The sequence below is a fragment of the Leucoraja erinacea genome, chromosome 5 (genome assembly GCF_028641065.1).
Source record: "Leucoraja erinacea ecotype New England chromosome 5, Leri_hhj_1, whole genome shotgun sequence".
Taxonomy (NCBI): Eukaryota; Metazoa; Chordata; class Chondrichthyes; order Rajiformes; family Rajidae; genus Leucoraja; species Leucoraja erinaceus.
The window spans coordinates 83,283,333-83,311,198 of NC_073381.1; the positions used below are offsets into that span (position 1 = coordinate 83,283,333).

The 27,866-nt window shown below is 38.9% G+C and overlaps 1 protein-coding gene across 8 annotated transcripts in view; it reads right to left on the minus strand.

Annotated features, from left to right (window-relative positions):
* LOC129697485 (regulating synaptic membrane exocytosis protein 1-like) overlaps positions 1-27,866 on the minus strand; it is a 384,892-nt gene that overhangs the window by 105,294 nt on the left and 251,732 nt on the right. For all 8 annotated transcript variants that reach the window (XM_055636107.1, XM_055636105.1, XM_055636102.1 and 5 more), the window contains exons 10-15: positions 25,591-25,637; positions 22,978-23,090; positions 19,510-19,640; positions 13,243-13,414; positions 8,990-9,143; positions 1,648-1,719 (exon numbers count right to left, since the gene is read on the minus strand). In XM_055636107.1, the coding sequence (XP_055492082.1) occupies positions 1,648-1,719; positions 8,990-9,143; positions 13,243-13,414; positions 19,510-19,640; positions 22,978-23,090; positions 25,591-25,637 (689 nt within the window). The remainder of the gene's footprint in view (positions 1-1,647; positions 1,720-8,989; positions 9,144-13,242; positions 13,415-19,509; positions 19,641-22,977; positions 23,091-25,590; positions 25,638-27,866) is intronic.

Here is a 27,866-nt window from a genome sequence, read left to right on the forward strand (position 1 = left end):
CAACTGGATAGCCTACAGTTTTCAATTAGCTTTATTCTATAAATAAATGAGTTAGTATTAGGATTTTAACAGTTAGAATCAGAATATTTAAACTAATCTATTTTGGCATAGAGTAACAAACTTGCAAAATGAGTGATCCAGATAGGCCATTGGGCCTTGCTTCATTCATAAAGCAGTGAGTTAGTTTCAGGATATTGAAAATACAATGGGATAATGTGAGATGGTTGGTAAATGGGGAAATGTATTTAAAAAAGGTAATTTTGTTTGGCATTTTCACTTGTAGCCCTACATTTTCTTAACATTCATGGCGATTTGTTAATCACAAGTTGCATTTTGCAGAAGAATGTCAAAGGCCAAGTTCTTTGCCACTGGAGTGACAGAAAACCAATGACTTCTCCCTGCACCCCATGAAGAGATCATCGATGAGTATGGCATAGATTGGGTAACAGAACACTCAAACACAAAGCAAAAATCAATTCATGAAAACTGGAATTAATTAAAAAATAAAACCGACATAACAAAGCGGAATATTTAGGTGCAGTTTTTTTTGGTTTTTAATCTAAATATTAGTTTTAGATAGAATTTAATTGCAGAATTGTGTATAGCACTTAAGATCTAAGGGTTTAACCGAATACATTTCAGCCAACATTCAGTCAAATATCACCCACTAATTTCAACACTGTTGTTTTGGCTTGAGTCATGCAGCCATTTCTAATATGGATGAATAGTTGTTCAATTTATGTGTACAAATCTTTAAATGAATTTAATAAGAAAAGAGAGCATACAGTTAATTCCTGTTTTTATTGAATTGGGGGCTTGTGTCATTTCCTTTCCAAATAGATTTCTTGATGCAACTAAATTAGGCCAAATGTTTTCTGATCATAAACAGTTTTATTGTTAGTTCACAGCTCTGAGCAAATTGAAGACAAATTATAGCCCAAAAATGAGCAAGTTCATTTTATTTTTAAAAATTCAGACTGTTTGATGTAGTTTGATGTAACTGCATATACAACTCTGTTATTGTGCTAAACTGTTCTATAATCTTACAATTTTCTTTTGGGGGACATTTATCGAGGATTTGCTACTCAGGTGTGCAGGATACGAGGCTGCAGAATCAGGGCTAAAAGACTCCATCTCCAACCCAAGTCTCTACTTACCTTGGCTTCAGATCTCAACCAAGGCCTTGCAGTTAGTGCATTTTGTGTATAAAGTGTGAAATTGCCCTGAGTTACTTGTGGGACATCGTTAAATAAATCCAAAATAACAATTTTTGTGTTGTTCACTTGTGCTGAACATTGTGTTCAATCAAATTCAAATGATTTGTTTAAAATGTACATGTCAGCCCAATTAATAGCCGTTTATACACCTCCAACTGTACATTGAAAAGCAAAATGCTCCATCCTCACAGTGGGAAATAAATACTGAAGCAGTAATTTTAAAGGAGTGATTATTATTGCTTCTTTGTATTACATCTCAGCTAACGAGCATGGGCTTTGACATATGTAATTACAATACAATATCATGGCTGGCCTTTGGGTATTATCTGCTTCTTAAAACATTACTGACCTCCTGCTAGAGCCCCACATCAAAAGCAATTCTAAATGCAGATAGCATTCATAATGAGAGCATGTTCTGCCACCCACCCACCTGCTGTGACCACTCCAATACCATCATCAACATCATAATCTGAGATGTCACTATCACTGATTCGCTGAGATCCTGGTTCGTGATGGAACAAACAGACAAAACAACTGTGTGCGTGGACTCATTAACATTTACGAGTTATTTTTAAATCAGAAATGCTTTGAAGAATAAACAAATAAGAGTAACCTAGAAATTTAAAATCTGTTGAGTTATTCTACATTTTTAGCAACACAGTTTCTAATTGGGATCTCTAGCACAGAATAAATACATTCAAACAAAGTGAAAATGGGACACATATTTAGCATATCATGGTATTTCACTTAAAAAGCAAAAATCAAGAAAAAAAAGAATTAGATTCTAACCATAACATGGCAGATGACCCATAGGATTCTTACTGCAGATGCTTACACATTGGGCAAATGTGCTGGGAAACTATCATGTTCATTTGTGTACAACTCAAGATCTTTCATCCACTAATCATCTGAAAATTGTGGAGGACATACATACAAATTCCCAATATGTGGTTTCTCTAAGCGAGGCTCTTTGGCAGGATACTACACTGAGAAATATATTCCTAACACCTGGAATATTTTTTTTTTTGTGTTTGTTCCATGGGATTGATGATTGGTAATACCAGATGTACACACCTTGCTGAGACTGCTACTGAATCAATCAAACTGGGGGGGGGGGGGGGGGGCGGGGAATAAAGGATATGTGAGAGAGAATAGTTTAAAGGGAAATAAATGAGAAAATAAGATAGATGCGATTGCTCTGCAAGGCAGCGCATACTCAACGAACTGAAGAGCCTCCCTCAAAGATGTAAGGAAATATAAAAATAAATTCTGAAAATATGAACCCCAACTATATGTGGCAAAATGAGTGACTTCGATGAAAAAAGGACATGTACACATCCAAAGGTGGAAAAGTAAGGAGCCACCGATATTCTGATGCGAGTCATAGTATCAAGAGCTTTACATCACAGAAGAATGACATTAAAATGACAGTGTTTTGGTCAATCAAGAAATTCATTTCAGACCTGAGAAGGGAGCCAACCGGAAACATTGTGTGTCCATTACCCTCGACACATGCTACCTGAGCAGCTGGAGGAACTTCTTCAATGGATTTGTTTACAGGATCTCAGCAGAGCCAACATGGTCAGCATTTAAAACCCTCCCTTAACTGTGTTCATAGAGTGAATCATGGAACCGCGGAGATATACAGCATAAAAAACTGTATGCCCTTGTCCTATCAAGTCTGCACCAACCATCTAGGATAATATTGCATTAATCCTTCTTTTAAATGTCCCTATATACTCATCAGCTGCTGCCATATTCTACCACTCACCTACAACACACTAGGTCAATTTACAGTGGCTAACTAACCAACCACTGAACATCTTTGGGATGTTGGAGAAAATTGGAGCATCCAGAGGAAAACCAATTAGTCACAGAAATAATGTACGAACATCAAAGAAGTGCTGCCTTCTGTAGCCACTGTAGCCCTTCTTGCAATGGTTTTGAAGGATCTGTTGGCATAGATTAACTGATAATGAAAAACTGGTTTTATTTCCCAATCGCGATGATGTGCAACTTGGAGCAGAACCTGTCGGTGATTGTGTTCCCTTGTGCACCCTGCCCATGTCCTTGGCATAAATATAGCAGAATTGGGAAATGTCGTCAAAGTAGCCTAGACAAGTAACCTCCGTGAAATTTGTAAATACAACCACGATGCATCTGTGGTGGAGGGAATGAGTGTAGGATAGCGAATGAGATGCCAATCAAGAGGGGGTGATTTTTGGTATTAACATTAATCCCATTTTTCAAAATCTTTTTAGACACTATCACAAAATCATTGCAGTAACACTATTGAATCAACTTTCCCATCAGCCATGCAAACTACTTCACCTCAATTTAGTATCCATTTTTCCAAAAAGCATTGGGTTTCAGATAATAACCAATTTTAGTTGATGAAAGTTATTCCTCATACCCCTCAAGTCTATGCCATCACTTTCAATCTCTACCCCTTATCTTTGAACCTTACGGGAACAACCTCTCTCTATGTGTCCAATGCAAACAAATAAACATGTGAATTAAGACCAAGAGTAGGCAGCTGTCAAGATCTTGTGTGTACCAATCAAATTCTTCTCAATTTTCAAAACCCATCACGATTTAGCACAGTATAAACTTGTCATCTTCGAAACCAATACATTTTCTTCTGCTCTCTTTTGAGGACATTCATAACCTCTCAAAAATTTGGTGACCCAAATTGGATGTAGTAGTGCCCAAATTAGTTTTTTTTTTAGAGATTCAACCTAGCCTCCCTGTTTTTGTAATCTGTGCCTCTGCTTATCAAGCTCATTCCATATGAAGCTCATTCCAGACTATTCACTTAACATTTTTTTGCCCTTTTCACAGATTTATGCACACAAACGGCAAGTTCCTTACACCCTTTAGAACTGTGCCATTTAGCATGTATTTCCTTCCCCTGTTCTATCTTCCATAGTTATCACATCACACTTTACCTCATTAAATGTTCAGCTTGCTGTCCAGCCATTCTGTCAATCAGCCATCTTGTTTTGCTACCTCCAGGGATCTGTGTGCAGGAACATCAAGATTCCCTATGCCTAGCATCACAATATTATTCTCTGCATTATTTCCTTCGCTCCATAGATGCTGCTGCACCCGCTGAGTTTCTCCAGCAATTTTGTGTACCTTCGATCTTCCAGCATCTGCAGTTCCTTCTTGAACACATTGTTCTCTGCATATTCCTTTCCTTGTCTGTTCTTCGTAAAGCCATAGGGCTATACAGCATTGAAACAGACTTTAGGGCCCACCTTGTCCATGCTAGTTAATATTCTGGGCTAGTCCATTTGTCTGCATTTGGTCTGCGATCTTCTAGACGTTCCTATCCATATATCTGCCCAAATGTCTTTGGAAAGTATAATTGCATCCGCTTCAAGGTATCCTTTGGCAGTTTATTCCAGACTTGGACCATCCTCTGAATGAAAATGTGCCTCATGATGTCCTTCTCTCACCTTAAGCCTATACCTTCAAATTAGAGAATCCTCTATCCTGGTAAAGAGACTGGGCGTTCACTTTATTCTCGCCCTTCAAAATTTGTATACTTCAATAACGTCACCTCTCAGCCTCCTATGCTCCAAAGAAAAACATCTAACCCATTCAGCCTCTCCCAATATCTCAAGCCCCAGTAACATCCTTGTGAATCTTTACTGCACCCTTTCAAACTAAATTTCATCCTTTGTGTAGTTGGGTGACCACAACTGCACAAAATACACCAAGTTTGGATCAAACGCCTTCTTCCCTGTCCATTTGACTCACCGTTTTCAGGGAACCATGTACCTGTGCCCCCAGAGCTCCCTGGTCTATTTCACTTTCCAGCAGTCTCCTTTTCACTGTCATGCCCTGGCTTGACATAGTAAAGTACAACATCCACACTTATCACAGTTAAATTGCATTTGCCATTCTTTGGCCTACCTTTCCAACTGATCTCGATCCTGTGGTAAACTTAGATATCCTTGCTCATTGGCCACAATACTATTATTTTTTAGCATCGTCTGCAACATTATTAATTATGTTAACTACAATGTCATCCGAATCATTAATATAGATGAGACAGTGAACCAAGCACTGACTCCTTGGCACACCACTGGTCACAGACCACCAATCAGTAAAACAACCCTCAACAACTACCCTTTGATTCCATTCTTGCAGCCAATTTTGGATCCAATTGGCTAGCTCACCTTGGTTTCCATATGATCTAACCTTCCAGATAAGCCAACTGTGTTGGGACCTTGTCCAAATATATTTTTTCACACTTGGATGGGCTGATTCCATTCATCACTTCAGTGCCCATCTAACCAGTCCATTGGTGTCTTCTTGCAATCTACAATTATCTTCCTCATTCCAATGTCAATATCATGTACAAACTTTTAAATTACATTTAAACATAAATCACTTAACTACTCAATGGAAAGCTTGGCGCCTTTGTCTTAAGTCTCTGTATTTGAGGACACACCTGTCTTAGAATCAGCACAATATGGATTTATTCCTGAATGAAGGATGTTCGACGTGGAATGTTTCAATAGTGTCAGCCTGTACTTACTAAAGTTCAGAAAAATAAAAGTGTTCTCATTGAATCATACAAGATTGATAGGCTAGATAACAAAGGCAGTTTCCTCCACTCTCTGGAAGTACAAAGACTCAGCATTAAGGATCAGAAATTTATCATTGAGATAAAGTGAAGTGTCTTAATTTTAAGGAAAGTAAAATGGTTGAGTTACATCTCATTGTAAAATCATTAATGGGCACATCTGTAATTTATCGTGTGTACACCTGCGAATGACAAGTTTACAGGAAGTCAGGAGAATAAGCTCCTGCCAGACTGAATATTTTTGATGACATCACTGAAATAACAAATTATATAAATTCCATTATATACTTGGATGTTTGGATGTCAAAATATGTCAATGGAAAATATGAATAAAAGATAATGGCCATCAATGCTTTAAAAAATACCTCCTAAAAGATGATGATTTTATTTATCAGATTTCACTATACAAAATATGTATAGGCAAGTTAAATGTATTTAATGGCTTTCTAAAAGAACAATGAGTATTTATGAAGTATTTACAAAATATGATATTACACAAGAAAATATACTCAATGTGCTGGAAATACCTTGCCCTGCTCTTTAACAGAACATTAACTTGTTTGTTTTAATCCGTTGCCATGAAATGAAAATTTAAAACGCTAATAATCCAAAGCATTGTTTTGAAGGCAATTGCCTTCTTTATGGATCCAAATTTAACAGAGCATTTTAATAAATTATTTAAAATATTTCCTCATTATCATAAAGGGAAAACAGGAGCAAAAATGTAACAGGAAGAGTAGATTGGAAGTTAGGTAATAGTTTGCAATGGCATATTTAAAGGAGAGCTTTTCAGTTGCTGCATGGTGATTGTGATGAATGACTCAAATCACTAAATTAAAATAATACAAAGCATCATCAATTTTATATTAATAATTGAATTTGTGCCCATTTCCCCCTCATTTGTGTTTTGCGCCCCGCAACAGTACAGAATCAGCTCTGATTAGTCATAAGCAAAATCCTATTTAATTAGGTATGTTGCAAAACCTACATGAATCGTGGTTGAGAATCTGTCCCAGCCCGTGTGTGTGATTTTGGCGCTGTTTAGAGGGGGCGGGTTTAAAACGCAATTTTTACTAGGCTGTTGCAATCGAAAATGTTCAGCCTAGTAAATCATTAACGAAAAATCGCTGAAAGACCCCGTCGCAAAAGGTATTATTAGTTTTTATGGCCTTGTATAAAAGTTATAGTAGTTTAAAAATCACTCTCTAAACCCGCGACCTCTCGCAGCCCCAGGGTTTTATAAAGCAAACAATTAAAGGTATGTACCTTATTTTTACATTAAAAGGGGCTTCTTAAGAACCCTGTATATAAAGTTTTCTATAGCGAGTAGTTCATTTTGGGCTCTTTATATCCCACAGTATTTTTCTGGGCATTTGAGGGCACAAATCCAGCGCAATGTGAACGTTCTAAACCAGTGCGTTCACAGGAACCCACTAGAAAGCTGAATTCTAGCAATTCAACACTAAATTCCTTCCATTTGGCCTATAAATTAATGTAAATGAGATTTTAAAATCATGTTTTATTGTGAATTATTTATGAATATTATTTGGACACTTGGGCTATTTAAAAACGTTAATCATTTATTAAGAAATGGATAGATGTTTAGATCTAGTAATTGAAGTTTGAAATTAGCTACACTTGGGTAACTAACTAATTATATGCTTTAATTTCATGTCATCCAAGTTAGATTATTTTATGTTTGTTTCAGAATGGTTTAATCTACGATAACTGAAAATTTCATTCAGTTCTCTTAATTTTTAAGAAGGTTATGGCCTTTTGACAGCACACGATCACAGCCTTTTTGTTATGTCCATAGAAAATCAATAGGGAACAAGATGCTAATTTCCGAGTATGAAAATGGCCATAACTTTTTAAATACTTGAGATATGAAAGTGAATTAGGTGTCAAATTAAACTTCTTTTTATGCTTTATCTGATGGGATAAATTACAGACTTGATTTTTTAAATCTCAAAATTTTGTAACATTGCTAATTTAATTGTATCAGTCGATCTACCCTTCGCTGTGTTTTTTAATCTGTCCGTGGCCTTTCACACCATTGACCCCAACAGCCTATTCAAGCTTTTCTCCACCAGTAACACTGACTCCACCCCCCGTCCCCATCCCACCCCACACAACTACACATATAGACACACACATATATTTCGCTCTAGTGCCTCTCAGGGCCCTTCTTATCTCTTATTTTTAAGTTGGCTCTCAGCAATATCATTTACAACACGTATCTATTTCCACAAAAGCTGGCAAACGTTCCACTGTCTCTAAATTATGAAACATTTAGTACCAGATGAGCAAATCATTCTTCCACTAAATTTTGGAATTATTAAAGTAATCACAAAATATATTGTCTCTTTCCCTGGCAACTCTGAAATTGAATAATACTGATCACAACGTTGACTTTAAATTCAGATTTCATATCCAAGCCGTCACCACAATCTTCTAGCTTTAGATCTGCAATACCATCTCATATCAACAGTGTGGCATTTGCTACAGAAGGATTCATCCATGTCTTTTTGCTGTGCCATATTCAATGACTTGAAGACTCTCCAGGCTGATTTCCCAACTCAAATATTTGTAAACATGAATTCATCATAAACTCTTCTGTCCAACCCCTAAAGCACACCAGTGTCCCTCACACATTGCATGCTGATGTATACAGTTCCTGGTTAAAACAACATCTGCCTTCCAATGTTCTCAGGCCTAATTTTATTCAAATATACTTCTGTAACGGTAAACTTGCCTCGAGGCAATGAACCAAAATACCTGCATTCTTTCATGCTGACCAGTGATCCACCTTAAAATGTAATCACACCACCAGTTGTGTCCACTCTTTCAGTTACCAAGGGCCTAAGTCCTGGCATTCCCTCTCTGTGTCTCTCCAAATGTTTTTCCTCCTTTAGGATGCTCCTTAAAACTATGATCAAGGGTTTGATGAACTTTTCAGGTGTCTCCTCTTGGGAACTGGCATGTGATAATATTCTTGTGAATCACCTAGGGATGTTTTGCTTCATTTAAGCCACAAGACAACTGGAAATTGTTGTTTCAATGCACATTTAACAAAATAACAAAATATTGAACACTGAAAATATTTACATTGAACATTTACTTCACAACCTAGATACCCCGACTCTTAAATGAACTACAATTATCAATGACCTACTTTGCAGTCTTTTGCTAGGACTATCCCCATGGACATGCCGCCGTGGCATGTAGGGCGATGGTTGGGGCAGAGGTAGTGAAGATACGTCATGCGTCTGAAGTTTATACCAGTGTGGTTCATCATCCAGCAATGCCGTCTCCAGCTCTATAAGGATCTGTAAAAGTGTAGCAACGTCATCTATAGCAGTCTAAGAAGCAAGCAAGAGAGAACTGAATAAAGATATAATTAAAAACAGGACCAGATGATTATAAGCACGTGACTGATAGCGAAAGTCATTTTCCAAAGAATGTGGGAATTATAGAAACAGCACAGGAAATCACCCAATGAATTAATTGCTGAATAAAGTATTTAGTATTTTATTCCGTATACGTCTTAAAATAAGAATGGTCTTAAAATAAAATATCTGACATTTTATTAAATTGGGTATTATTATTCAAGCAAATATTTTCCTTCTAACAATTTTAATGAGGTATATGTTTGATCACTTACCATTGCAACTTCTAGGCTAGAATTCTCTATTCAATTCTATTATGGCAACAACTACAAGATAATTACAAGATACAAGGCACCAAGGCAAATTCCTTGTATGTGAATACTTGGCCAACAAACTTACTTACTTACTTATTTCAGACTCTGGAATGGGACGTCTTTTAAAGTCTCACCTTAGACTTCCGCCACTATCTTATATTTCATATTTTATCTATATAACAAATATAATTATTATTTGGTCTAGGGCAATGCCATGAACCATTTACTAATGTTTAAGTATTACAGCTCACAGCCCAAGTTCTTTAACTGGAAGTGAGCATTTATACTCCAAAATTCATAGGAGCATCAAAACGTAACACAACAGCAGCAAACCGGGCCTGCATTACCAGATATTAGATAACCAACCATGTTGGAGCTTATGTTTGGAACATGAATCACTTCCAATGAGTTATTCCTGTGATATCTCCACATAAACCAAGCCTGAATTAAGCTGGTTCAAGACCTGATGGTAGAGTACCTAGGATTCACACACATAGTGACAGCTCATCAGTCTAACCTTAATTCAGAAATTGTGATTGTGAGTGTTGTTAATTTATATTCCCTCTTCCAAAAGTAAAAGACTGAGAATGTCTCACACATGACAACAACAAAAATGCCACTTCTCTTTAAATTGCTCTCCTCTTCTCTACTTTTGTTGGGCAAATAAAAACATTTTCCACTCATTGTACATCTCTGTTCTGAATGCCTGACCAACCTATCCTGCCTAATTTCACTTTGTGTTAAAGGATCAAATTGCTGAACATAGCAAATGATCACAGATCAAATTGCTAAGCATACCCATTTACTGAATTACCAGAATGTACAGTGTTTTCAGACAGTATTCAGACCCCTTCTCTTTATCCACATTTTGTTACGTTACAACCTCATTTTAAAATGGATTAAATTATTATTTTTTTATCATCAATCTACACACAATACCCTATAATAAAAAAGCGAAAACAGGTGTTTAGAAATTTTTGCAAAGTAATTAAAAAGAAATCACTGAAATGTCACATTTACATACGTATTCAAACCCTTTGCTATCTATTATATATATAAAACTCAAATCAGTCCGGCTGCCGTCCGGCTGCATTTCTTCCTTTGATTCATTGCCACGCCCAATCCAGACGCTCAATCTCCGAGATATTTTCCATTTCGGTAGAGATTTCGCTTTTCTTTCTAAGTACCCGCTCCTCATTTCATTTCGTCGTGTTGAAGTACATGTTTTTAATCAAATCCTTCTCCCACCCACCCCCAAGTATTTCAAAAATAAACAGGCTTCTCCATTTACATGTCAGCTTCCAACACACTTCGAAACAAAGTTGCAAGAGAGGAACACTGACCTTTTCACTGCTGCAGCAGGCAGGGGAGGGCTGCAATCTTACATTTGGGAACGGGCTCAGTTCCAATGGAGGAGACGGGTGCATGGCGGAATATTGGGTTGGGGGATCACACCATTGGGGGAGCAGACCCATTTACACGTCAGCTTCCAACACACTTCGAAACAAAGTTGCAAGAGAGGAACACTGAACTTTTCACTGCTGCAGCAGGCAGGGGAGGTGTCAATGGATTTTTTTTTTTAAAGAGGCAGGGCAGTGCTGGAATCTTACTTTTGACAACGGCTTCAGTTCCATTGGAGGAGACGGGTGCATGGTGGAATATTGGTTTGGGGGAATCACACCATTGGGGGAGCAGACCCAACGGGTCTGCACTTGGTCTAGTTATATATTAAAACTGTGTGGCTGCCGCCTGCCGCCTGGCGTCCGGCTGCCTTTCTGCCTTTTGATTCGCTGCTGCTTCCTATCAGCTTCCAACACACTTCAAAACAAAGTTGCAAGACAGGAACACTCTGAACTTTTCACCTCAATGGGATATCACAGCAAGTGCTTCAACAGGAGGGGGAGGGCCAATTGGTATTGCAATTGGAACTGCTGCAGCAGGCAGGGTAGGTGAAATAGGATTTTTTTTTAATCCACTGCTGAGGGAGGCAGGGGAGTGCTGGAATCTTACATTTGGGAACGGGTTCAGTTCCGTTGGAGGAGACGGGTGCATGGTGGAATATTGGGTTGGGGGATCACACCATTGGGGGAGCAGACCCAACGGGTCTGCACTTGGTCTAGTGACAATTAAAATTGAGCTTAGGTTCATCCTGTTTCCATTGATTATCCTTGATTGTTGCCCACCAGTGGTAAATTAAATTGATTGGACATGATTTGGAAAGGCACACACCTGTCTATATAAGGTCCCACAGTTGACAGTGCATGTCAGAGCAAAAACCAAGCCATGAAGATGAAGGAATTGTCCGTAGACCTCCGAGACAGAATTGTATCGAGACACTGATCTGGGGAAGGGTATAAAACAATTTCTGCAGCATTGCAGGTCCTGAAGATCACAGTGGCCTCTGTCATTCTTAAATGGAAGAACTTTGGAACCACCAGGACTCCTCATAGAGCTGGCCGCTCGGCCAAGTTGAGCAATCGGGGGAGATGGGGAGGTGACCAAGAACTCGATGATTACTCTGACAGAGCTCTAGAGTTCCTCTGTGGAGATGGGAGAACCTTCCGGAAGGACAACTATATCTGCGGCACTCCACCAATCAGGCCTTTATGGTATGGTAAAAGGCACATGACATCCCGCTTGGAGTTTGCCAAAAGGGTTGTTTTCTCTGGTTCTCTGGTCTGATGAAATCATGACTGAACTCTTTGGCCTGAATGTCAAGCGTCACGTCTGGAGGAAACCAGGCACTGCTCATCACCTGGCCAATACTATACCTACAGTGAAGCATGGTGGAGGCAGTGGGGATGTTTTATCAGCGGCAGGAACTGGGAGACTAGTCAGGATCGAGGGAAAGATGAATGGAGCAAAATACAGAGATGAAAACCTGCTCCAAAGTGTTCTGGACCTCGGGCTGGGGCGGAGGTTTACCTTCAAACGGGACAACGACCCTAAGCACACAGCCAGGACAACACAGGAGTGGCTTCGTGACAAGTCTGTGAATGTCCTTGAGTGGCCCAGCCAGAGCCCGGACTTGAAGCCGATCGAACATCTCTGGAGGGACCTGAAAACAGCTGTGCATCGACGCTCCCCATCCAACCTGACAGAGCTTGAGAGGATCTGCAGAGAGGCATGGAGGAAATTACCCAAATACAGGTGTGAACCAAGCTTGTAGCGTCATACCCAAGAAGACTTGTAATCGCTCCCAAAGGCGCCTCAAAGTGCTGAGTGAAGGGTCTGAATACTTATGTAGATGTGATATTTCAGTTATTTCTTTTTAATTACTTTGCAAAAATTTCTTAAATGTCTGTTTTTGCTTTTTATTATGGGGTATTGGGTGTAGATTGATGATTTAAAAAAAAATAATTTAATCCATTTTAGAATAAGGCTGTAACGTAACAAAATGTGGAAAAAGTGAAGGAGTCTAAATACTTCTTGAATGCACTGTATTGCAGAACACAGTTGTACAACTTATAGCTTGCCAAATTAAAGGTTCATGAATTTCAATTATTCCTGCTCTGAACCCCTGGGAAGGTTTTTTGGAGGAAGTTAAATTTGAGTTGCCCTCAACATCCACAACACCCCAATTCCCATTCCTACCGTGGTGAAGAGCAGTCCAGGAATTCACAATGCATCAACGAGACAGCTTTCTGCTGCACAATGTCTGACCACTGACACAAATGCTTTAGCAATAAAAATAACTTCAGGTCGAAAGGGTTTGTGTCTTTTACCTCTCCAAGAAATCCACTTTCTTCTTCGTGCACTCGAGGCTGATCCCACAATGTGATCTCTAACATCCGTTCTCTAAAGTCTCTTCGGTGAACGTGAGAATAGATAAACGTTTGGTTCCATTTTGGCTCCAAGCTTCTCTTGACTGTTTTGGTCCTCCTCTTACTTTTGTCACTGCCAGTTAAAATATACAGTTCATTTACATTTGCTAATCCTTTCCAACCATCACAATTCAAAAATACAAAACATGTCAAGGCAACACATTCTACATATTCAAAGTGAATCATAAAAAGAATTCTGGCAAAATGAAATATACCGCGACAAAGATAATCTACTTCAGTTCCACACTCAGACCGTGTTGCCATTGAGGTTTTTAAAAATAAAGGCAAATGTTTTTCAACACTTGAACTGCAAGTTTGAAGATATTGGCCCAGATTTAGCAAAGGCAATGACACAAAACCATTAGTCTCTCTGTCACTTCACGATAAACTCTTAGCATCTTTGACATTTCAGCACGAGACATAAATTTTGGGGGCTGTGCATTATTCAGCACTTCTCCGCAGTCCATGCTGCCCATCAGAATCCACTATTAAAATATCAAAACATCCAGATGGTTGCAAACCACCTTGGAAGATTAGTGCTGTGTTGTACAATTGTTCAACTCAGTGGTTCAATGGTGCTTTATTGTCACATGTGAAAACGCACAGTGAAATTCAGTTCTGATATACAGTTCAATAAAGTATTGCCACACCTAAGCACAATTCCCAACTAGCAAAAGTTTACAGAAATAGTCCACTGAGACCAGTGTTGTTAATGGCTAATAAACCAAATGGCTCAAAAGATCTTTTGTGCTTGTGGGTTTTAAATTCCTCACACAAATATTTCTACATATAATTGATAATAAAACAAAATATTTAATGTACATTCAACTTAAGAATTGATTTACAATATTTTTGCTTGTCAATGTAATGGAAATGTCCACCTATATTTTGTACTCTATAAAAAGTTCACAATGTTGTTTTTTTCCCCAAACTGATTTGAGTGAGAATTCTTTAATGTCTGTTATTCCAAATTGATGAGATCACTGTTGCTGCCCTTCGGGGTTCGACTGGAATCAACGCCGGACGGGAATTAAGTAGAAAATAAGGTAGCCTTGCCCAAAGAGGTTTTCACCACTTTAAGGTGGGCTTTTTTCAAGATTAGTGGCAAGTATTGTCCCTTCATCACTGTCCTCAAAACGTGGGTCTTGTACCACATTGAGCTACCTTTACCAACCTGCCATGCCCATACCCACCCTTGGTATCGCCAACAATAACAACAGGCAATCTAGATCTTAAAGCCTTGATCATCCAATCTCATTTGGAGTTTCATCCTCTTTACATTTGGGGGCCTACAGTTTTATGAAGAAGTCTGCTGTTGCATTGCTGCCTGATGGGTGAATACCAAGTAAAAAATACCAATATTTAGAAACATAGAAACATAGAAATTATGTGCAGGAGTAGACCATTCGGTCCTTTGAGCCTGCACCGCCATTCAATATGATCATGGCTGATCATCCAACTCAGTATCCCGTACCTGCCTTCTCTCCATACCCTCTGATCCCCTTAGACACAAGGGCCACATCTAACTCCCTCTTAAATATAGCCAATGAACTGGCCTCGACTACCCTCTGTGGCAGAGAGTTCCACATGGCAAACGCCTCCGTTGCCATGCAGTGAGAACGGAGAGGTTGAGAAGGAGTTTCTTCCCAGAGGCAATTCGGACTGTAAACGCCTTTCTTACCAGGGACTAACTGTACAGAACGTTTTTCCTTCTATTATTTATTATGTAAAATAATATGTGTGTTATGATTGTGTTTATAATTTGTTTGGTTGTTTTGTTGTTCCGCGAGCATTGCCACTTTCATTTCACTGCACATCTCGTATGTGTATGTGACAAATAAACTTGACTTGACTTGACTTGACTTCCAGAGATTCACCATTCTCTGTGTGAAAAAAGTTCTTCTCATCTCGGTTTTAAAGGATTTCCCCCTTATCCTTAAGCTGTGACCCCTTGTCCTGGACTTACCCAACATAAACCAAGTCTATCCAGTCTGAAAAGGACCCGTTTACTCCTACTCGTATAAACCAAGTCTATCCAGTCTTTCTTCATAAGACAGTCCTGACATCCCAGGAATCAGTCTGGTGAACCTTCTCTGTACTCTCTCTATGGCAATAATGTCTTTCCTCAGATTTGGAGACCAAAACTGTACGCAATACTCCAGGTGTGGTCTCACCAAGACCCTGTACAACTGCAGTAGAACCTCCCTGCTCCTATACTCAAATCCTTTTGCTATGAAAGCTAACATACCATTCGCTTTCTTCACTGCCTGCTGCACCTGCAAGCCTACTTTCAATGACTGGTGTACCATGACACCCAGGTCTCGCTGCATCTCCCCTTTTCCTAGTCGGCCACCATTTAGATAATAGTCTGCTTTCCTGTTTTTGCCACCAAAATGGATAACCTCACATTTATCCACATTATACTGCATCTGCCAAACATTTGCCCACTCACCCAGCCTATCCAAGTCACCTTGCAGTCTCCTAGCATCCTCCACACAGCTAACACTGCCCCCCAGCTTAGTGTCATCCGCAAACTTGGAGATATTGCCTTTAATTCCCTCATCAGATCATTAATATATATTGTAAATAGCTGGGGTCCCAGCACTGAGCTTTGCGGTACCCCACTAGTCACTGCCTGCCAACCTGAAAAGGACCCGTTTACTCCTACTCTTTGCTTCCTGTTTGCCAGCCAGTTCTCTATCCACATCAATACTGAACCCCCAATGCCTTGTGCTTTAAGTTTGTATACTAATCTCTTATGTGGGACCTTGTCGAAAGCCTTCTGGAAGTCCAGATACACCACATCCACTGGTTCTCCCCTATCCACGCTACTAGTTACATCCTCGAAAAATTCTATAAGATTCGTCAGACATGATTTGACGAATCTTATAGAATTTAGTATCATCTTGGGCTTAGTAAATGAGATTAATGGAATTGACATAGGGATTCAAGAGACATGTATCAGTGCTGCATGACTCTATGACCATCAACGATGTGAATGGTATCTAAATCTTATGTACTTTATTAAGTCAAAAGTTGAGACCTGTGGAAGTTTAGGAGGAAATTTATTTATTTGTATGTTTGTAAAGATTCTTTACAAAATGCACAATTTACATGCAGCCAAAGGGGATTTAAATGGAATATGGTGGGATCACTGCAAGAAGAAAACAACAAAGCATTTATATATCCCGTGGATATATATTTTATTTTATTGGCAATAAAGCACATTTGGGAGTCCTCACCATCTAACTTAGGAAACAGATCTGCTAATTTCTATGCTCAGGCAAAAGCGCATGTTCAACATGTTTTCTCTACATGAAAGATGCCATATCAAATGCTGTATGCAACAAACTGGGAATTGAGCTGAAATTCACTATTTCATTTACATCAGGATTTGTTAATGGAATCAAAAGATAATCAAACTATGCTAAATAAGGCAGAAGATCAAAAATATAAATGTGTGATTAGTAATCTCCCATTGGCCATTACTAGCTAAGAAGAGGGTAGTATCACAGAACTCTGCATATAAAAGATGCTGAAGGAGGCCACGTGTGTGCCATCAGAGCCACGTCACTTAAAAGAGTGCTACGATCTAATCCCCCCTTCCAGCACTGGGTCCATAGTCCAGTCAGAGTTCTGCAAGTACACATCTGAGGATTGTTTATGCAGGATTTTTTCCCTTTAAAGTACTAGCAAACCAGCCTGAGCTGTATGTTGAAACAAACAACTACAGATGCTGGTTTATATCAAAGATAGACACAAAGTGCTGGAGCAACTCAGTGGGTCGGGCAGCATCTCTGGAACGGATAGGTGATGTTTTGGGTCAGGACCCTTCTTCAAACTGTAAGGAATTCTTTAATTTTAAGTAACTTCTACCTTCACATCGGCTTGTAATTTTCTCCCAAATTCTCAAACCATGTCTGACATCTTTACAAAACATGGCAATAAAAACAATGTTCCTCTCTCCTGATAGCATGATGTCAGTGTTGATAGGGAGAAGCTGGTGAAGTTTCTAATTTTGATTGTTTTAATGTGAAAGGAGTGAAATCTGTGAAAGATTAAAGTGCTAGAATTTGAAGGAAATGATCATTATAATGGATCTCCTGGTACTATGAAGTAATAATAGAAATTGTTCACAGTTTCACTTTTGTGGGGGGAGGCAGAGATGCAAGACAATGTCTTAACACATGTGGGAAAATGTAACATTTTTGAGGAAATTTGGAGGAGGTTTCCAGGAGGGAAGAGACAAAGCCCAAACTTGATGTACAGTTAGCTGAAGGCGTCCTTGAGGAGCAGAGAACACTGCTGGTCCAGAAGCTGTGCTGGAAAAAGTACTCATCATCTTGAGCCAGCAGCTCCAGAATTCTTTTCACTGTCAAATTTTCTGAGGCCTGAGAAACCTGGTAGTAGCCACTGAATGGTAACCACTGAAATTCAATTAATTTTCAAGAGAACATTGAGAATCTGATTTAAACATGCATTCCTTTTAGCGTGATGCCCGTTCCTATTAAACATGACTATAAACATGTCAAAATGATCCTTCTTCAACTATCATTGAGGCAATTTCTTAATTTTATTAACAGGTAAACAGTGTAACACAAGCAAATACATAGCTTCAATACTTCTGATTTCTGCAGAATGGAAATTCTGGTTGAATTTGTCCGTTTGATTTAATTAAACAAACACTAAAGGATTTATGTCCATATATTTTTTTTAAAGCTGCAACTATGATCCTGCTAAACTGTGATTATTATAACATACTAAGTTTTGTCATTAAGTAAGTCTCATATTCCAGTGAGAATGGATTTTGTGATACAACACTGCCCTCTATTGTCACTGGATTGATTGCAAAATCCACCAACCGTCTCCACCACCTTCAGTCAACTGAGATGTACGATGATTGAGACCTCAAACTTGACATCAAGGTCATTGTGTACGGAGAGGTTGCGATTCACACACTTTTGCATGCATCAGACATGTGAGAAACTAAAAGTTGTCACCTTTGAGCACTGGAGAGGTATTAGAATACTATATTTGTAACAACCTCCAAATTCACAATGTCAATGTCTTATCCAAGGCTCACATGATTGACATAGACCCATGGGTCTTCTTGTCCAATGCCACAAATGTAAATATACATTCAGGAAGGCATCGTCCATTTCAAGTCTCTCTGAAGGAAACATGGAGAAGTCAAGTGCAAAGAGTTGAAAGGAGTATTCAAGGACCCAATCAAGCCACCCACACACGCACTCAAACCCCACCTCTCCCTCCTTGGCAGAGTCTGCATATCTCACATAGAATCTCAGTGGAAGCAAATTTACCTCAATGGAGAAAACGTTGCAAATAATATGGTTACATAGAAAACTTACATAGGACATAATATTCAACATTAGTAATTATATATATCAATATTAATTCTGACAATAGTAATAAAGCCAATGCACTTGTGTATCACTGACATTCAGGCATTTTAGTTTAGATTGATTTATTCACTTAAAAAAAATACACCCTGCAAAGTTATGTGGCAATCCAGGCTATGGATCTAATTTAGAAACTGTGGAGGAAAGAACTGCAGATGCTGGTTTAAATCAAAGATAGACACAAAATGCTGGAGTAACTCAGCGGGACAGGCAGCATCTCTGGAGAGAAGGAATAGGTGACATTTCGGGTCGGGACCCTTCTTCAGACTGAAGAAACTGTGGGTCCTATTTCAATTTCTCTGTTTGCCAATGTCAGATAACCTGGTCTAGTAGGAAAAGGAAGAATGATAATTTAGTGGCATAACTATCTAATCATCCCAGTCGTCTTAATCTAATCTGACCCTCAGCAATTTCTGGTAATTGCCGGACTTGGGAACAATGGGATTTACCATCCAATGAGGAACAATATATCCATTTTGATGGTCAAACATTGTTCTCCATTCTTTTAGTCTAGCAGGGTGGCTAAGCTTTTTAATCATGAAGACTAATGTTTGTAAAGCTGTTCTAAAATAATGGTCAAAATCCGTAATAATTAAGAGGGAAGGACCTTACATAGAGTTGACTACTTATTATCATCCATGTCCCTGTTATTCTAAGGAAATAAAATAAATAAGTGGAGATGTAACAACATTATGCCTCCAAACACAACAATACAAACAGTTGTTTTAATTGATTTCTCAATGTTCACCTTCGATCTGGAAGGAAGTACATTTTTACATAAGGATTCCTGGGCCGACCATCCCCTCGAGAAGGAAGCTCCATGGCTTGTAACACATTCACTATCAACTGGTGGCCTACTTTATCATACCAGAGTTTCACCTGTGAAAAGAATATATTTTATGGTCCATGCATCATCATTCAAAAGCTCGTACACAACAAAATGTCAAATTGTCAGTACATGCTGTTTTAATAACGGATATACAGGCATTATATTGACATTCTTTTGAACTTTATTCTGTGCACGTTATTTCTTTAACTGTCCAACTGCAGGTTTTCCAAGACGAAAAGAGACCAAGATCCACTTACTTACATAAAAGTGTTAATTCCCAAATCTAAAAATCTTCTAATCCCGAGATTTGAAAATATGTAAATTACCTGATATCAGCCTTGGCAGCTTCATAATTAATAATGATAAACCACCAAATGACTCCATATTGATATTAAACAGCGAGGCACTTGCCTATCAGTGCTTCAGTTAGTTCCAGTGTAAATAAGCACATAAACATTAAGATAGGAGATGCCGTGCCCCATGAGAGTCACTGTTCTTTCTCCAGTTCTCTTCCTCTCAGAGATGTTGGCTCTTTCTGAGATGTTGGTCTTTTTCATCTATAATCTCGATTGGTTAATGTTGGTAGGTTGTCAAATTTGCCCTCTAACCCATTGAGAGACTTCTTCATTTGGTTACCTTTCTCATAGACTGCCGCAAGCAGGGCTGGAAGGTAAGGTGTATGCCCATCGAGGTTGGCTGCAGAAGTTTTGCAGGGCAATCGCTCTACAAAGCCTTGAGTGCACTGGGCATAAACGGAGTGGCGAGGAGAAAGGCCATCAAGAACACCACAGAGGCAGCGGAGAAGGCGTTGAGATGGCTCTGGATCAGGAGAGGAGGTCCATGGGGAGGAGCGAATGGCACCTGAACACAAGTCGTGGTCTGATCAACCACGGCTGGGTCGCCTGGGTGAGGGTGTCTGATGTTGAAAGACCCGAAACATCCAATGACCCCAGGTTACATCACTGATGATGTGTTCAAGAGCATCTATCAATGTATTTGTATCAATCTCAGAATGTTTCCAGTTGCAAAGAAAGGTTCTTCAACCTAATTTATTAATTGTTCCTTTTGCCACAGATGCTGTCTAATCTGCTGAGTGTTTCCAGCAATTTTAATTTTTTATTTCAAAATTCCAGCATCTGCGCCTTTTTCACTCAGACCATAGAGATACTTTCCAACTTAGGTCAGAAGACAAAAACCTAGAGCAGAAAGTGCTGCTAAACTTTTGACTTCATAATCGAGGGGTAAAGGAAATAATTATGAAATCTTGGCTGCAAACGCAAACCAACCGGAATTCAGGTTAGCGAGCTTTGTGGTAATGTTGAATTAGTAGAAACAAGGAACTGCAGATGCCGGTTTACAAAAAAGAACACAAAGTGCTGGAGCAACTCAGCGGGTTGGGCAGCATTCCTAGAGAACATGGCTGATGACATTTTGGGTAGGGACCTTTTAGTGGCAGATTAATAGCTATGTACCTATACATTGAAAACACCTATCATCTTGACAAAAACTACAAACATTCAATACTGAACATCAGATAAACGAGGGAACAGTTGGTCCATTCATTGGAATGGAAAGAAACTACAGCAATTACATATTAACTAATTTACATTGTTTTGAATTAATTTGAATATTCTTGAATTATTTAATTGCTTAACAATACTGTAAGCATTAAGCATTAAGCACAGCTTAAGGATAAGGGGGAAATCCTTTAAAACCGAGATGAGAAGAACTTTTTTCACACAGAGAGTGGTGAATCTCTGGAACTGTCTGCCACAGAGGGTAGTCGAGGCCAGTTCATTGGCTATATTTAAGAGGGAGTTAGATGTGGCCCTTGTGGCTAAGGGGATCAGAGGGTATGGAGAGAAGGCAGGTGCGGGATACTGAGTTGGATGATCAGCCATGATCATATTGAATGGCGGTGCAGGCTCGAAGGGCCGAATGGCCTACTCCTGCACCTAATTTCTATGTTTCTATTACTGCAAGATTCAGCAGAGGTTCTCCTATTACTGTACATTTTACATATTGAGTGAAAAACACACACTGCATACCCTGTGAAAATATTTTTCGATGTTCATCCTTCGCTACTTCTGGCGAGGAGGTGAAATAATCTATTCGGCATAGTTTCCACGACTTAAGGTGCAGTTTTGCCACATAACCAGAATCTTTGAAATAGCAAGGGGAGTCCGATTTAAACATGTAACTGCAGATGCTGGTTTTCAAAAAGACACAAAGTGCTGGAGTAATTCAGCGGGTCAGGCCTTTGCTTGCAAGAGTGGGAAGATTTGTTTTGAATGTGTTTTTCTGAGGTTTAAGATTAGAATCCTTGGCACAAGCATTGAACGCCTGTCCAGATGCAGAGATGTTGGGCAAGTGGGGCATCCTTTGGGTTTACTTCTGTAATCACTCTGTATTTTTCATTTGTATCTGGCCAAGATGATGTAAACATTTGCAGGATCTGAATCGAATGATCCATCATCAAACAAAACATGGAAAATCAACTTGCAGTAACAACTTCCCAACTAATATCTTACGTATCTATTGATTCTGTTACCCTGTTGGGAGTATTCATTTGCTTTTCAAGACAACAAATTTGTTTTCTTGCAAGAGGTTTTCTTGGTGTTTTACCTCGTCTTAGAATCCTTTTCACCTTCTTGCTCTTCATTCAGAGATGACAGACCTCAGCTTTGTATAAGATTAGTATTTTTCTTTGATACTTAAATTAGACATTGCAGGCAGGTACGGGATACTGAGTTGGAAAATCAATGATCAGTCCCCTATATCTTACGTATCTATTGATCTGAATGGCGGTGCATTTGCTCGAACAAATTGTTTTCTTGAATGGATACCTCCTACTTTTCCCTTCTGCATTCCCTGAATTTCTATGTGTTTCTATGTTTCTATACCAGATTATCCAAATAATGGGTAATTTCAATGCACTGAGGAAGTTCAATGTTGCATTAAACTTGGACGTGGATTAGTAGTCGCCCACAATTATTTCTAATGACTCTGACAAAAGTTGCCTATACAGGCTTCCCTAGGATTTAACCACCATGCTCATCACTTGTTTTGGATAAGTGTATCATGTTGATAAATGAGATTAACATATATTAACAAAATACTGAAACAAAAAGAAAATGACCAATCACTGGATAGATTTTTCTTAATGTTTAGACATTAAGTGCAAACAAAAATCACAATAAAAAAAACGACAAGTCCCTAATGGCGGCCAGTTGAATGTTCGGCCCAAGTGATCGCATCCCAACGCTGAAGCCTTGTTCAATTTGTCAAGACTGTTAACTCAGTTACATAATGCATTTATATCAATGAAAAAGATAAAGGTTTTTCTCAACATGTATGTTTAGTTTTGTGTGTTATTGGTTTACTCACTGAGAGCTGTCCAGGTAAGATCTGAGGGGCATCTTTCAAAGCTCCTGGGCTGGTTGGAGAAATGACTGAAATACAGGGCCGTTCCATCTTCTGCGACTCAAAGGAACTCGAACCTGAAAGCATTTAATCACAGTACTTCTATTTATGCAGATGCTTGGCATACATTAAGTGTTGAAATACCAATGCAGAGACAAATGTATAATATTCCCTGAGTTATAAAGCACAGAAACGGACCCTTCTCCCACTGAATCCCTACTGATCTTCAAATATTAATTTACCAAAAAGCCACTTTTTATTCTCCCCATATTCTCCTCAATTCCTCCCACATCTTCAGATTCTACCATTCACCTACACACCAAGGGCAATTTAATGACTTTACATCCTATCAATGTGGGATGTGAGGAGATACCAGAGCACACTGAGGAACCACATCACACAGCCATAGGGAGCATGTGCAAACTCCACAGAGACAGCATTTGAGGTCAGGATTGAACGTGGGTCTCTGGCTCTGTTAAGGAACATTACTACTCGCCTCCACTGCGCCACAGTGGCATTATATGAACGTATATCGTGGTTACATCCAGTCATACAAAATCATGTTAACTGAATCTTAAGAAATAAAATAATGTCTTTATTCAATGTCAATTGAATACTTGGAAGCAATATTTTTCAGTACGTTGGTCAACAAATAATTCACGGATTCTTGATGAGTTTGTGGGTTAGACACATATCTATTGTTCAAACCTAAAATTAAATTAAGCCGTGTGGAATAGCAATTCAGAATCTTGTGCACAATGAACTTGGGCAGTCACAAAATTATTAATGGGTATAAGACCACAGCAGAAATCACCCAATAACTTCAGACACAGGGGGCTAAAGAAGTTTGCAAAAATGAAGGATGTAATTAAAGCGATAGGTAAAGGAGATCCAGCAGATGCTGTGGATTTGGAATTCCAAAAGAGATGCAAGAAGGTTACTGTCGAGTGCATACTGGTTTACGGTTGGATAAAGGAATGGCTAGCTAACAGAAAACGGTGAGTAGGATGCCATGAGTATTGTGGGAATTGAAACTCTGCTGAGCTAAATTAAACATACCTGGCGAGTAGGGGAAAGTTCCTGCTCGCTGCACAAAGCTGCAGTGTCGTCAGTCTGAATGTTTTGTACAGCTTGTACTAGACGATAAGGCTTTGTGTTGCAGGGAAAAAGGTTAGAATGATGAATTGCGCAGACCAGTGCAGCTAAGTCATAAAGAAGTATGGTAAAAGAGGGCTGCTTGCTTAAGGGTAGCTGATCAGTCTGCAGCTTGACTTGCTCTCCTTGTTAACACGTTTCTGAATAAAGTAGTTAACTCATTCAAGTCTTGGTAAATTATTCCAGCAGGATCCTTGCTGGGGATTGTCAATGATTTGGATGAAAGGAGCAAGTGTACTGTAGCCAAATTTGCCGATGAAACAAAGAGTTAGGAGATTTTGAGGACAGAAAGGCCTGAGAATGGTATATAGATAGGTTAAGTACATGAAAACAAGGTTGATAGGTGGAGTGTCATGTGGGGAAATGTGAGTTTATCTACATGGAAAAAAAATGAAAAAGTAAATTATGATTTAAACAGAGCAAGGTCATTAAACATTACAGTACAATGGGATCTCACACACAATGTTGGCATACAAGTATTTAGGATTACAAGTGCAACTTTGGCCTTTATTGCATGTGATAGGGAATTTCAATTTAAGGAAGTTTTGATTCAACTTTACAGGGTGCTTGTGAGAAGGCATCTGGAGTATTGCAAACGGTTTTTGTCTCCAAATTTCAGGAAGAATGTGTTTACCGTGCCTGGAGTGCAGGAAAAGTTCACTAGATTGATTTGTGGAATAAAGGGATCAATGTATAAAAAAGATTGGGCCCATACCTACTGGAATTTAGAAGAATAAAAATAAATTATCAAAATATTTAAGATTCTTTGGGGAAATTAGAGGGTGGATGTGAATGTTTCCCCAGTGGGATACCTAGAACTAGGTATATGGTTTCAGAGAAGGGGGACTGCTGATTTCAGACATGGGTGAAAAATAATTTATTCTTCTAGAAGACTGGGAAACATTAGAATTCTCCACACCAGTGAGCAGTGAGGTGGAGTCACTGGATATATTCAAGGTGGAGATTGGTAGATACCTGAACCACATGTGAGTAGAGTGGTCTGGGGACAGGAACAGGAAAGCGGGGTTGAAGCCAAAATTGGATAAGCTAAGATTTGATTGAACAGAGAAGCAGGGCCAAGGTCCAAATGGCTTAATCCTGCTCTTGAGTCTTACCTTTCATATGGACTTTGTGCCTTCCCTCACAGTGGGAACCATTGTGGGGGGATGTTTTTATGTTTGGTGTTAAATTCTTCTTTAATGTTGTGTGTTATTTTTATTGGTGTGCTGCAAATGACAACTCAAATTTCACTACACCAATGGGTGTATGTAACAATATATGTCCTTTGTCCTTTGTCCTTTATGTCAGCCCAGGTTTAATGGGCAGCACAGATAATTACTCCCTTTAATTCAGAATAAAACATTGAATGGTGCAGAAAATCAGTTCCAAAAGCTAAATCCCCTCCTTTTTGAAAATACTTACTGGACTCCAAAGGGGGGTGGGAGCTCTCCGGAATTCTAGGTATGTCACTGTAGACAGAAACGGAACAATTTGTATTGTGATATTTTTGGCAAAAATAACCATCACATTCAATCACCAAATGATTAATGTTAACACAATTGATCGCAAACAAGTTTATTCTATTTTTAAATAAATATTTTCTAATATATTTCATTAGGACTTAGAAAATGAATAGGATTTCAATGCAATCACAGTTCAGACTATCCAAGAATCTACCCAATATTTGCATGATTGACAGAAACTTCAGTAAACTTCACCAGGAAATATTTAGTTCAATGCGGCTGCTTATAGCATTTTTATGACATCCAAAGGGAAAGAAATTCCTGTTAAAAGTTAGAAAATGAGATTCAGCATGGTGAAGACAGTATTTGATATTCTTGCCTTTAGTGGTTGGAGTACCAAGTACAATTGTTAGGATGTCATCTTATAACTGTACCAGACGTTGGTGAGATAACACTTGGACTATTGTAATCACTATCTGCTATTAAGCTGGAGAAGATGCAGAAATGTTACACGAGGATGTTACCAAAACTGGAGGGCTTGAATTATGAGGAGAGACTGGAAAGGTTGGGGTTTTATATTACACAAGGGCATAGGAAGCCGAGACATCACCTTATAGAGGTATATAAAATCATGAGGGACATAAATAAGGTGAATTGTTACAGTCTTTTTCCCCAGATTAAGGAAGTGCAATACTGGTGGGCATGGATTTAAGATGAGAGCGGGAGATTTAAAGAGGATCCGAGGGGCAACTTTCTCACACAGGATGGTGAGTAGGTACCTGTTGAGTCAGACACAATTACAACATTTGTAAATTTGACATTTAAAAGACACTGCAAAAGGTACATGGACAGTAAATGTTTAGAGGGATGTGGGTCAAATGCAGGTAAATGGGACTAGCTTAGATAGGTTTTTGGTTGGCACCGACAAGTTGGGCTGAAGGGCCTGCTTCTATGCTGTACGACCAAATGCTGCATGACCCGCTGAGTATTTCCAATATTTAAGGTTCCTTGTATCTATGATTTATTTTTGCTTTTTCCATGGTATTTGTTAAAATAAGACTCTCAGTTAAATTTAGTCCTTACATAAGATTTATATACATATTATATCACGATCCCACTATGATGCCAGTCTGCAATTGTGATCGTGACAACAAGCTGCAAGCAGAGTAGGCTTAAGATAGAAAGGTTTAGGAGAAGATTTGGCTGGGCTCAGAATGTAGAAAGATTGTTTAAAACTCGTTTTCTACATCAAATAAGGTGATTTATGGAGAAGCGTTATGTATACACAAGGATAACAGAATTTTCTTTTTTGCTCGTGGGTTTCGGAAAAAAAAGTAGGAGGATTATGCTTTAGTTACATAAGGCATTAGTGAGACCACATCTTGAGCACTAAAGTATGTATAGCATTGGACTCCTTGCTTAGAAGGGATGTTAATGCATTGGAAGCAGTTTATGAGAACACAAACTGGAATGGGCAGGTTATGATATGAGCAAAGATTAAGCAGCCTTAGCTTGTATCTGCAAACGTACAGAAGAATGAGAAGCGATGTGATTGAAATTTGTAAGGTTCTGAGGGGACTTGTTTAGAGGATGTTTTCTCTTGTGAAAAAAAATCTAGAATTAGGGGGTCACTGTCTAAAAATAAGGAGTTGCCGTTTTCGACAGAGATGACGTGTAATTTTCTCTCCGAGTCTTTGGAATGCTCTTCTTCACACGACAGTGGAGGCAGAGTCTTCCAATATTTCTAATGAAAGAGGAAGAGAAATACAGTACGTTAAATATAGGAGGGTGGGGGTGTTGAAGGTGACTACCTTGGGAATGTGAAGTTGAGGTTACAATCAGGTCAGCCATGATCTAAAATGGTAGAGCAGGCTTGTGAAGCTGAGAAGCGGTTCCTAATTCATGTATTGTATGTACATCATTTTGTTCGTGAATGTAAGCTTAACAATTCATATTCAGCAAAATTTTTCAATGCATTTCTTAAACCACTTTAGAAATGTTTAGAGAAATGCATTTGGGGAGACATGCAAGATCATGGGATATAAAATTCAATTGTTCAGTGTCTGTACTTTGGTGTATGTATTTCACAGGCCCAGTGACCTTGGGTTTAAACCTGACCTCTGGTGCTGTGCATATGCAATTTGCATGTTCTCCCTGTGATCTCAGATGTAACCCCTAGATTCTCCACTTTGCTCCCTTATCCCCAAGACGTGGGCATTGTTTGGTTAGTCAGCT